The sequence below is a fragment of the Diadema antillarum genome, unplaced genomic scaffold, assembly GCF_040938485.1.
Source record: "Diadema antillarum isolate AM-2024a unplaced genomic scaffold, OU_Dant_1.0 seq00000837_RagTag, whole genome shotgun sequence".
NCBI classification, from domain to species: Eukaryota; Metazoa; Echinodermata; class Echinoidea; order Diadematoida; family Diadematidae; genus Diadema; species Diadema antillarum.
Window position 1 is genome coordinate 284236 of NW_027271713.1, and position 13101 is coordinate 297336.

Below are 13101 nucleotides of genomic sequence, written 5' to 3' on the forward strand. Positions count from 1 at the left end.
GAAGTTTATGAGAACTGCAGATGGATGAATAAATAGTAGGCCTTGACAATACAATGCGATTTCAGTTTAGAAGAAGAAGGGCATTAATGAATGACACTATAGATTCTAATGCACAAATGGATTTTTGAATTTGCAGCTCAACTAGGACATGAGGGCAATTAGAAGGAAGAACTGAAAAGTGCCAATGATTTGTGTCCTTAGAACAGGACTGAAACAAGGATAGTTGTAAAAATGAAGGAAAGAAAAAGTGAAAGAGAAGAAGAAAGAGAAAGACAGAAGATAAGATTTGACATTGACAACTACTACAACAACAAGGATGTAAACGAAGAGGACAAATTAGGTTTTCAACTGTGGTGAAGTATTTTTAGAATGAGGAGATAAATATATGCATCTTGATTGAGACATTAAGAAAAACTGTGCCAACCCCTGCCTTTCTCTCACTCTCTTGTATGCCAGAATACATATATAAACAAAAAAATCTCAGATTGAAAAATCTCATTTCCCCCTGAAATAAAATGAAGTCTATAGGTATGACAGGCAGGTTACATGCTTCATATAAAAATGAGATAAAGTCCTGCTCAATAAGGGTGAAATACATAACAGCATCAGCTATCCTACGTAGCCTGCCGGAAAATACCAATTCCTCATCCGCACCTATGGATGCCACCTATAGATGCATTTTGGAGAATGAAAACATGAAATCTAGGAGGGGAAATTCCTATTTCACTGCAACCTGTTGCAAGTTCTTGGTTCCAGCGGGAATTTAAAAAAAAAAATGCTTTGACAGACTTCAGCAAGACAGCTAATTTAAGGAGCATGGGATACAGCATTGAGCTCCTGTATTGCAGGTACATGTACTTTTAAATTGTCAATTCACACACTTTGACAAAAAATCATCATCACATCAAATCAAAACATAGTAAGATGGATCTTCACTGAGGATGAAACAAAACCCGGTAACGACATCAGAACCGAAAACAAATGATTAAAAAAAAATGACATTGACAAGAGTCATAATTCTTGAAGGAATTAATGAGTAGACTTGAAAATCAGGTCCTTCAGTCTCCACAGACCTTTGTGTTTGAACACCAATTCACACCCTGATGAGATATTAAACTTGATATCACTCAATCCTATCAAACTTTCCCTTTAAGATGAGTCTATCTCACACAACCACCACAAAGCGTTCAATCAAATACATACTAGTTTACACAAATAAGCAGTTAGGAAAGAAGCACTGTCAATTGCGGTCATTGAAAAGTTCTAAAGTCAAAAAAGTGGAAGGAATTGAATTGAATATGTACAATCACGCCCACTCGTCTTCCTCAGTATCCGAGTAACCAGCCACACCCCCTTGTCCATTGTCAGTCACATGCTTGCGCCCCGGTCCCCTGGGCACTCCCTGCGGGGTTCTTCGTGGACTATGGGCCTGAGTGCCATGACCACGCCCTTTCTCCACCCCTCCGGGCCGGTATCCGTTTGGCATGCGAGGGTCAACGTGCGGGTCTGACGGGCCCTGCTCTTGAGTCCTCATCACCACATCGTAATGCGGTGGTTTCTCATCTGGGGGCATCCGAGGGTCTCCCTTGCTCCCTCCCCCACTGCCCCGGGGCACGTGCTGCGGCGGTGGTAGCCGCATGGGGCTGTGGTCTCGGCTGCGCGGTGCCGACGGTCGCTGCCGCTGTCTGGGCGTAATGTTTCCGGAGCCGCCGCCACCACTACCACCACCGCTGCCACTGCGGCCCTCGCCCGGCACTGTGGGTAATCTGCGGCCTGTGTGCTTCCGGGATGGAGGGCTGGAATGGGCGCCCTCATGGTCCACTCTCTCGCTGCTGGGGGCCCGCCCAGACTGGGAGGGGCCCGCCTGTAAGGTATCCCTGGGCTCTCGCCAGCTCGGGGAGGGGCGTCGTTGACTGCTGGGTCTCTCCGGCACGAAGGGGTCCTCGTAGGGGTAATCATCGTACACATCGCGGTCGTGGAATTCAACGTAGTCGGGACCGCGGTGACGATCCCTCCGCCTGGTTGTCGGTGAGTGGGGCGGGAACCGCTGTGGGGACACGTCGCGGCCGATTACAGGTGCTCTTCGTCTAGAAGGAGACGGGGACCGACCTGGAAAGATAAACAGGAGAGCTGACCATCAACATATGGACAATAGATCAGAAGTCCTGTTGAAATAGTATTCTATACTCATTAGGCTTATTGGGCAGCCATTCAAAGGTATAGAAGTTGTATGAGAAAAAAAGTAAAAAAATCTGGGGTCTATTTCATAGAGATATTTGAAATTGCCTTAAGGGTTAGGAATGATTGCAGTTGCCATGGCAACTACTCAAATAATTACAAAGTGATTGGTGCTTCCTGGCTGCTGCCATGGTAACCATAATAGATAGAGATGGCGGAAGACACAATACAGGTGTGCTGTTTGTGATTTGGATACATTTATTGACAAATGAATTGTACGATGCTTTGACCTTCAACTACCTGCACATACTCAAAAAGTTCCTACAACAGATGTTATTATGTTATTTCTTGCTGTTTATTGCATTTGAAATTAGAATTGTGCTCCCTACACATAACTCCTTTGACAGAACCAGCTTACTGCGATTTAGTGTTTGAAAGTTCATATCTACTCATTGTGTTGTAACAAAGATATTTCAGAGCACAGCACAAACTTGAATAGAAGGTATTCACGTACTTGCACTGCCAATTATCTAAATATTTTGAATTTAAATCTACTGATACAAGAAAGTCAAGGCAAAATGTGCATGACATGGTTGTCTCTGTAGTGAATCACAGCACTGTCTTTTTAGGATCAAGCTAAACATAGCCAAAAACAACATGCACAGTGAAACTGTTCATTTTCTCATGACTTAATTGATACTAAAACTCAAACATATAAAAGCTTTCAAGACATTACCCATCAATGGACAGCATTCAATATAAAAAAAAAAGACATGCAAAGACATTTATCATTAACAGTGATGTTTATACTGGCGTACTTGTGATATTAAAATATGGCATAGGTGTGTGTCGACTGTTATATCATAGATTATGTGTTGCATATGAGTTTTGCATTGTCACAAACACGTAAAAAAAGAAAGAAAAGGAGGTTGGTGCAACAACAAGTACGAACATGTGGCAAAAACATAGGAGGGTGGGATACGGAACTGGAAATGGACCTGAACCGGGTACCATTTTTATAACTTTTATTTGCAGCGAGGAAGGATATCATATAAGAAGGATGCTAACATGACGGTATGCTTCCTGAAACAAATGGTGTTTTCAACCACAGGAATTTCCTATTGACTTCGGGGGCTTTTTGCTGGGATGTATCGAATATTTGAGCAGAGACGAAATAATATCAGACATGGACGTCACGTAATGGCAATCTTTCTACCCTAGAAGAGATCTGCCAATTGTTTGGCGAGCTTATTCTGATTCCTGATGTTTACAAACAAGCAGACCTTCCAGAACATGGTGCCTTTTCAAGAGAGAAAAATTCTCTCCCTTGAGAAAAAAATATTTTGCATGAATACTTAGGGGCGGATTGGAAAGAAAAGAGAGAATACTGTATCATAATCACAGAAAGCATAATAGACTGTACATTTACTACTCGTGGGTAATCTTAGCCATGTTGAATTCAGTCAAATATTTGATAATCTGCTCCTTTGGTTACATCTGTATTCTTGAAAAGAAGAAGAAGAAATTATTATTATTTTATTTTGTATGAGGTAAATTAAACTTGAAAACTTAAAGTGTGGAATGATAGAGAGCGAAACAAAGACAACAATAACAAACAAAACATGAATACACTTGGGCTGTGCACACATATCCACAAATATAATACATGAATATATCAGTAAAAACACAGAATTAATAATCCAACAGAACTGACTGATTAATAGTGCAACATTCAACATCAAAGCATACAGTTAAAGGGAAAGTGGGCACAGTGATACTATATATAGAAAAAATAATAATTAAAGGTAAGATCAAGTATTTTCCCCCTTCAAATTAATGAATTCTTGTGTCAATTTCTTTTTATTGCAACTAACTTACAAATAGCCCTTCATTGATAAAAATAAGCACCAGTTATTCAGTGTTTTTTAAGTAGCCATGATAAAAAAATCATGGGCACACATTCTTGGGTTGGACTTGAATCAACGATCTCCTGATTACTAAACAGGTGTCGTATCCACTAGACTATCAAGCGTCTGCATGACAGTCAGTGCTGGTTCTAGTTCTTGATAGCAGCTGGTACTGCATATCTATTCACATCAATTCATATTAAAGAGTATGACATCACTACTAAAGAAAAAAAAAGAAGAGTACTCAGTGTTCATTTAACGTCGATGAAGAGTTTTTATGTTTTGTTTGTATGAAAACCAAACATTTCAACCTTGTAATTTTCTGGACATCTTGGCAACTGATAATCACACCCTAACCTCTTTAAGTGCTTGATAGTACAAATTCCTCAAACCAAGCCAAAAATATGATGGAGAATGGGAAAAATATCTATTTGGATTTCTGTCTGTTCATTTTTTTCTTTTATGTTTCTGCCTCAAATTAGCTGCACAGTATGATTACCAGATGGACTCCGTTGCACATCCGAATACCAGAATTTCTATTTGCCGAAGTTTTCATAAAATAATGTTCTCACTGGTGCACTTGTTTTGTTTTTACAACTGCAATGCTGACTGAAATAATAATATACGATAACCTATGATCTTAAAACTTGCCACAGTTATAGTAACAACATGACCAAATGATTGTTGCTATAGTGATAGCATCACTGTAGTAACTTTTTTTTCCCTAAGAGCAAGCTTTGCCAATTCAGCATAAAGAACAATAATTATTTTCTTTTTTTTGATGAACCTGAATTTCTATATCAAATATGGGATAAGGACCATTCTGTGGTTGAATAATTAGGACATTGGAAATTACACTTAAACAAAATGTTAGTTGTACTTGGTTATTGTTACTGAAAATTACAGTAAGTATAGCGACATAGACACTGAATGTTTTAAGAAAAACAAAAACAATGAAAGCCTTAACCAATGTCTTCATATGATTCTGTACAGAGATCTGTGTGATTGTCTAAAATCACAGCCTACAAGATTTCTGCACAAAATCTCGCAAAACAATAATGGCAGTAACGATAACAATAACACTGAGTGTAACAGGTATTACATAACAGTATTTGTGAGTCAAATTTGTGATGTACATACACACAGCAGCATTCACAACATAGCATGACTTTTCTCTGTTATATGTTGGCACAAAATGTGCAGTGTTGGGTACACAACACATTTACACAAGGTAAATTGGGAGGGGGAGAACTTATGGAAACAAATCACAAAACCACAATACTGATAAAATATACATCTGCATAACATTGACGCAAACATTCATTGTCCCTGGAACAAACAAACATGGCTGACATCACAAAGCAACATCTCAAGCACAGGCTCTTACATACATAACATCTTCTTGGAAACAGACACAAATATTGATTTGTTCATTCCTGTTTACTTTATTTTTTTCAGACATTGAAATAAAAATGAAAGATTAAAAAGAAACAAACAGAAAAAAAAAACACAACTCAATGTTTGAAATTGAGAAATTGAAAGATAGGAAGAAAAGAGAATGATGTGTGTTTGGGTGATTGTTTTTTTGTGTTGGTCAGAAGAACACGCAGACTGTAAATGTGGCTGGGGAAAAGTTTTGCCTGGAAATCAAGAGTGATGGCTTGTAGTTTGAGGCACAGAAATTGCAGATGGTACAGAACGAATATGAGCTACTCTTGTAATTATACTGCGAACGTTACCCTCGATGCCTGAGAGCGGGAGTGGTAGCTGGCACTGCTGGATCAGCTAAGGATAATGACATTGTGACTGGCAGTATTATGACATACCAATCTCAAGAGTCTCCATGCTTAAGATCTTTTTTTTTTTTTAGTTTACCATTTGTTTATCGAAGACTGATAAACTTCAGAGAATTTGAGCCACAAGTTGTTTTACTTTTATTTTTGTTGTGATATAGCACCATGTTATACTTATAAAATCATAGACACTAGAGCTTTGAAAATACCAAACCAACTTTCAAATCATGTAATTTGTCTGAAAAAGACACCCTAACAACATATGTTAAAAAGTTGGAAGTTTTCTTTTGTTATTATAGTCTGTGGACGTTTTAAAATTTGATTTTTGAATGTATCTTTTTAAAATGTAATATGAAGAATGAGTTTTGAATTGACCTCTAGTGTTTAAATACCAGGTCTACAGTAGGCTTGACTGAAGTTAATGATTTTTTTTTTTTCAAAACTGGGCTCTTCTCTGGTTCGGTTTCAATAAGAAAGGACAAATCATATGGCATTGGAAACCGTAATGTCTGTAGAATAACATGATCACGAGAACAATATATTGATGTTTTAGCAACTTCACAAAGCTTTTTTTTTTTTTTTGGCAGGTCACAATCAATTATATTCATAGGTAATTTTCAGAGTTAATTATTAATATCATTGAAGATCACAATTCACTACCAGCCCTATTGGTAGCATATATTATGATTAAACCCTTCAATAATGTCTACAGTAATGGCTCAAGACGCAAAACTAATTTTTCTCCGAACAGATTCCAGCCATATCTACCACTTCTGCATCCAGACGGGAGCGTTACGTGGCTATGCACCCTAACCATTAGTGAACATAGTCGTTAGTCTAATGCTGCAACATAATCAAAGCAGAGTTGGAGAGCAGTACTCTGAGTTACTGTTACTCAAGTGACAACGGTAGGGAACGACATTCACATACACACAAAATTTGCGTCAGCCAAGTGCGCAACATGATTCAACTCAAGTCATTTTCCGGACACTGCATGTTATCACTGCAAAATACGGTACTGACTCTTCTAGAAACGCAGGTGAGAGATTAAGGGGAAATAAATATGAAAAAGACCACATAATGGCGCACACTCAGAACAGGTACTGGCAGGTACAAACGCAGATTGTGTGACGGCATGTGTTCACTTCTGTGTGCATGTGTCGGTGTGTGTGTGTGTGTGTGTGAGTGTGTGTTTAAGCAATCATGGGATCAAAGAGTGTGATGATGGTGGCAGTGGTAGTGGTGGTGGTGGTGGCTGAGGCGGTTGCCATGGAGACGTGTGGTTACCTGGGCTTAAGAGAGGTTGGGAGGATGAGACGCTTTCCTCCGAATCCAGCCGTTCATGACGGCTACTATTACAGGGACCCTTTATTGAGGCACGCAAGGGGGATGGAGGGAGACCAATCAAACGAATATATAGGTTAGTGCAATCAAACAAAAAAACAACTCAAACTGGCAGAACATCAATCTGCCTGCAGTTACTCAAACCAACCAAAAAAGAATTAATGAAAATAAAATTCTTCTTGCATTGAATGGCATGTCATCATTAACCAAAAAAAAAGGAGATTAAGATGGATATGGACACATTCAAATCTAGATGATTTAGAAGGTTTAAGGTGAAACCCAAACTATCATGATTCATGGAAATTCAGGTGGAAACAAAGTTTGCGATGAGAAATTAATGAATGCATTCATTCTAATTTAGATCGACACAAATCCAGCGAGTTAGCAAACGCCTGGGGAAAAAGGAAAAACACAAATCTTTTAAGCATTAAGCAGTGCATTGACATGAAGCATTCTACCAAACATGGAAATGAGTGATCAAAACAGAATTCAAATATTTGTGCAGAAATGAGAAATGAAATTCAAAACAATTTTTGTGTGATGCTGATGTGAAAACAAATTGAAATAAATGAAGAAACACATTGCAAACATTTTTGGCATGCAACAATGGGAAGTTCAAAACCAGGTTTAGGAAAAGAAGAAATGAAAAGAGGGAGCTACCAAGAAAGGCATGCAAAAAACAGGCTAACAAGACTGGGGAAAGGCCAAATTTGAACCACTGTGCCCCATAAACTACTTTGGCATCAATCTGCATTGATCCTACAAAAAACACTATTTTACCCAACAAAGTAATTTCACCTTAAAACCAGGAAAACAAGTAAAATCTGACTGAGCCTTTACTTTAAATATATAATTAACTAACATTCTTAGCCAGCATAAAAAACCCAAGCAAATATGCTTTGCTTAAAAAAACAAACAAACAATGTTCACTAGCACCAAAGCCTTACAAACACAGTGCAATGAAATGATGTAGCAGGGTGTGATAGAGCCATTGTGCCTTGTGCTGATTTAAATTACACATTACACCTCAATTCACAAACTAATAGTCAGGATAATTTGAAGGGTGGTGGGTGCATTTCCTTTACAAAATAGTGATAATAATAATTTCATCTGTTTGTACCTTACACCAGCACGACGTAAATTTGAATATGATAAACTTCTCAGCATGTTATTCTTGCCCTGAGATTCTTTTATCAAAATAACAGTAAAACGTTATGTATGCTAGTTGGGGGGATGGGACCTGTCCACAGTCACAGTAGTGTGATCTGATATTAAGCTACAGCCTAGTTTTGAAGTGTGAGATAGAAACACATTGAATATGAAAGCAAATTCACAAATAGGGCAGGAAGAACATACGCAAGAATTGCATGTTTTAGCCAGAATTCTAAAGTTAAATTGACCAAAAGAAATAAAATGCTTTCACTCAAAAAATAAACTGTAATAATAGATCAGCACTGATAGATACTTTGGCAAGATTTGATGACTAAAATGTCTGATAAATTAAATAAATGAGAGGCAAATTTGTACTTGTATTTTTCAGACTGTTCTGCTGCTTTGTGTAAATATTTTTCACTGAGTTATCTCAAGAACTGTATGGAAGAGATTCATGTTGATATTTTTCATTTAGAATGATGGAACCATCCAAGACAGTGAAGATTCGAACATGACAGGGGTCACCATGGAAACCGTTTCCAAAGAAGACATTAGTCTTGATAGGTCAACATCTTCAGAAGACGGCTTCCAGAAAACAATTCACGATGAGCGCTGCCCAGTATCTCCTGCATGTCTCTTGGGAAACGACTTCAGAGAAGGAACTCCTACCACAAGAAGCTGACGTTACTACCAGAAAGAGGTAAGTGAGTGCGATGACTGCATCTATCCTGTCAACACTAACACCACTTGTTGCAGGGAATCGATCACATATCAACAGACGAATCACCAAAGGGTAAGACATTTTCTACTAGACCATCAGTATCATTAATCATGAGACTTACGAACACAGCAAAAGAGAGAAAGAGAGATATAAATAGCACGGGGAGAAGAAATTTAGAACAAAGAGAAAATGTATGCTCTGTGATGTGTGTATATCAAAGCAGATTAAGTTATATTAATGACATAGTCGGCAAGTATCAATATACTATTGAAAGAAGAAATATGTAAGCTAAGAGAGAGATTATGAGGTGAGTGATGTTAATGAGAGTAATAAAAGATTTTTATTATCAAGAATAACCATTATCTAATAATGATAATTGTCTATTTGTGTTGCAACAAATACACGAATCATATCTCTATTTTACATGTTAGTGTGAGCGGAGAATTAAAACTAAATTTTTTAACAACCTGTTTGATCCAAAAATGGGTTTTGGTAATATTAATTAAACAAAATATATATTCTAAAGAATCAGCACAGATTTTGACAAAGTATGTTTTGCTGGTGAACTTCAGTGGTACTTAAGGAATAATAGTTTAGGAAAATAATCAATTTTTCTTTTTTCCCCTGGTCAATGACTAAAATCTTTTAGGTATTTTATAGGCCTATACAAATATTATACAAGGGCTAATCTGACATGTTAATGCCAACTTTTTGCTTTGTGCTTGACATCACTATCATGAAGGATTGACTTTAATTTACTTCAAATAGTGGACTGCAATAGAACTAATCAATCTGTGTTTAAGGGGAAAGAAGAACAAAAAGAAAGGGAAGAAATGTCCACCCAACAGCTCATTTTTCTTTTTTTATCAAGAGATGTGAAATCTAAGCAAACTACAGTAATGTTGCCAATGGTCCTTGTAAAGTTTCTGAAAAAAATTTACTTGTATAAGTTCTGCAGTGTATAAAATTTGTAAACATTCAAAATAGTGCAGTGTTGTAGTAAATAGAATACATAAGAAACATATTCATTTTGAAACAATGTAAAACTTACAGACTTTTTTTTTCTTGAATGCTTGAACATTTGTGGTTGCTCCAGCAACCTATGGCAACTTACAGAAGAACCTTTGGCAACATTGTTTTCCACATCAAACACTATGAGCAAACAACACAGTTAAACTGGTTCCACTCTGAAAAAAAGTCCAGCCACAACCACAAGGGGGTGTCAACTTTTCAAAGGAGATCTTCTAGATGATAGTATGACAGATAGAGAGAGAGAGAGAGAGAGAGAGAGAGAGAGAGAGAGAGAGAGAGAGAGAGAGAGTGAAAGCAAAGAAAGAAGAAGAAAAAACAGAAGGAGACAGTGATATGAAAAATAGGGATGAGTACAAGAGCAAGACAAGATGAACAGTGAGTGAAAGATAGAGTGAAAGAGAGGAGAGAAAGGAGACTAGGAGATACTAAAGAGAGAGAACATTAGAAGGAGATGGAGATTGACAGAAGGGAGAAGTAGGAGATGAAGTTATAGGGGCAAAATAAGAGTCAGAAATACAAAGGCAGTTGAGAAAGGGATCTATAGAAAGACAGTGAATGAGAATGAATGTGAATGCAAGAATGCATAAAACAGGACTTAGACATATGTACAAATTACACTTTGGGAGAATGAGAGAGACAGAGAAGAAGAGAAAAGAAAGGAGATAAAGACAGAGATAGATAGAAGGAAAAAGTAGAAGATGAAGTTATTGGGGAAATACAGAGTCAGAAATATAGTGATAATTGGAAAAGGGAGATAGAAAAAGGAAAGAGAATGGATAGGAATGCATAAAACAGGACATACGTGTACAAATTACACTTTGGAAGAATGAGAAGGAAAGGAGGAGAAAAGAAAAGAGATGGAGAGACAGAAGATCAGAAAAAGAAGACTTAAAGAGGGATATACTTAAAGATGCAGGCAGATGTGGTGAAGATGAATATGAATCCAAGATAGAATGAATGTGGAAAGAAACAATATAGAATATATTGAGAGAGACAGATGGATGAAGATAGAGGGGTATATAGACAGATTAAGATAGATTAATAGATAGACAGATGATAGATAAATAGATAGATGGAAATAAGGGGTAAATAGACAGATTAAGATAGATGAACAGTTAGACAGATGATAGATTAATAGATAGATTATAGATGACAGATAAAGAGATAGAAAGATGATATAAACAGATTGACAGGTAATAGATAAAAAGATGATAGATATATGACAGATAAATAGATAGATGGAAAGATAAATGATAAGATAGATGATATACAAAGAGATAGACAGGTGATAGATAAATAGATGATAGAATGATAGAATGATAGATAGATAGATATATAGATAGATAGATAGATAGATAGATGGAAAGATAAATGATTAGATAGATGGATAGATGATATACAAACAGGTAGACAGGTGATAGGTAAATAGATGATAGATAGATGGATAGATAGATGGATAGATAGATAGATGGAAAGATAAATGATTAGATAGATGGATAGATGATATACAAACAGATAGACAGGTGATAGATAAATAGATGATAGAATGATAGATAGATAGATAGATAGATGGATAGATAGATAGACACATAGATAGATAGATAGACACATAGATAGATAGATAGATAGATAGATAGATGGGAAGATAAATGATTAGATAGATAGATAGATGATGGACCAACAGAGTAACAGAGATGGAGTGAGAGATGAGAAAGAGAGTGAGAGAGAGAGAGAGGGAGATAAGAGAGAGAGAGAGATGCCATAGGATGGGAATAAAGATGAGGGTCATGACAGCCAAGTCTTCAAGGCATATGACATGGGCAGACACAAGATTATGAGAAAATCACCTCTGGAGGCCTATTGTAGTTTGTTGAGTGCTTGTTGGAGGATGTTGTGACATCCTGAGTGCGGTAGCCACTACCCACTATACCTCTCTCTCCTTTCACCTCCTGGCCGGGGGTTGGGGGCAGGTCTTCGTCTAGGGAGTTATCGAACTTCTGGTACTGACCTAGATGACCTCCGCTATTTTTCCTATTGTTTCGAGCTGTCCTGCGCATGACATCACTACTATCTCTGGGGTTGCCCTTCTCGAACTCATCCTCTTCTAGTATGACGTCCTGCGGGTTCGGTCTAGTGTCTATTAAGGCATCATCATGTCGGTACGCTCGTTTCCAGGAAGACTGTTCGGATGATTGTCTCCTACTATCCCTCCTATCCTCGCCGATCGGTGTGCTGGTGTGCAACCCTCCCCGGCGGTCCCCCTGCCCGTGGTACTGGAAGTCAGGTGTATTGGGTGACGCCACCGAGTGTCTCTTGGGGTGCCCACGCTCTTCGTAGGGCACTGATCCAGATATGGGCTGGGCCGGTGCCGACCCATGTCTAGATCGCGAATGGTCTCTCCACTCCACATCGGGGGTACGATTAGAGCGGGCTCGCTCGTTGCTAGGCAATGTCCTCCGCTCCGAGTAGCGTCCTTCTTCATCTTCTGGGTATCGAGGACTTCTGTGGTCATAGTGTCCATCCGGATGACCGCCTCTACTCCCGTCACCCCTAGATCTACGACCATCACCGCCCTGACGGCTAGATCGGGAAGGCCTTTCCCTCGACTGATCATACTCGTTGTAATCAGCGGGAGGAAGGGAATGCTGTAGACTATGAGAGCGACGCTTGTCCTCGCTGTCGCGATACTCCCCTCGCTCAGAGAACGGCACCTCATCGCTACTGGTAGCGACGGAATGCCGCGATCGGGGCCGCGCCCTGTCCCGGCCCTGACCTCCCCCACCCCTGGCCAGACTATAATCGGATTGAGAGGAGGGTGGATGACCACCCCCAGTGTTGTGTGAATACTGTGTGGCATGCTTGTCCAAGGAATGCTTTGAGTGTAATTAGAAAGAGTTGATTTTTTTTTTAAAGAAAAGCAAAATAAAAAGAAATGATAATGAAAAACTCATAATCAAATTCAAAATCATCGACA

At 38.5% G+C, this 13101-nt stretch overlaps 2 protein-coding genes across 10 annotated transcripts in view; both read right to left on the bottom strand.

Moving 5' to 3' along the window:
* Positions 1 to 580: 580 nt before the first annotated feature.
* The window catches only part of LOC139740142 (voltage-dependent calcium channel type A subunit alpha-1-like), a 280936-nt gene continuing 268415 nt past the window's right edge, over positions 581 to 13101 (bottom strand). For 4 of the 9 annotated variants that reach the window (XM_071650722.1, XM_071650727.1, XM_071650721.1 and 1 more), the window contains 2 exons: positions 7166 to 7244; positions 581 to 2109 (listed from right to left, as the gene is read on the bottom strand). In XM_071650722.1, coding sequence (XP_071506823.1) covers positions 1307 to 2109; positions 7166 to 7244 — 882 coding nt within the window. In that variant the 3' untranslated portion in view covers positions 581 to 1306. The remainder of the gene's footprint in view (positions 2110 to 7165; positions 7245 to 13101) is intronic. The other 5 variants (XM_071650731.1, XM_071650725.1, XM_071650723.1 and 2 more) reach the window with 2 other exon arrangements.
* LOC139740139 (uncharacterized) lies at positions 11905 to 13006 on the bottom strand (the record flags this gene model as incomplete). The annotated part of the gene is made up of 1 exon (XM_071650720.1): positions 11905 to 13006. A coding segment is annotated over one exon (1047 nt), but the record flags the coding sequence as incomplete, so codon positions are not given.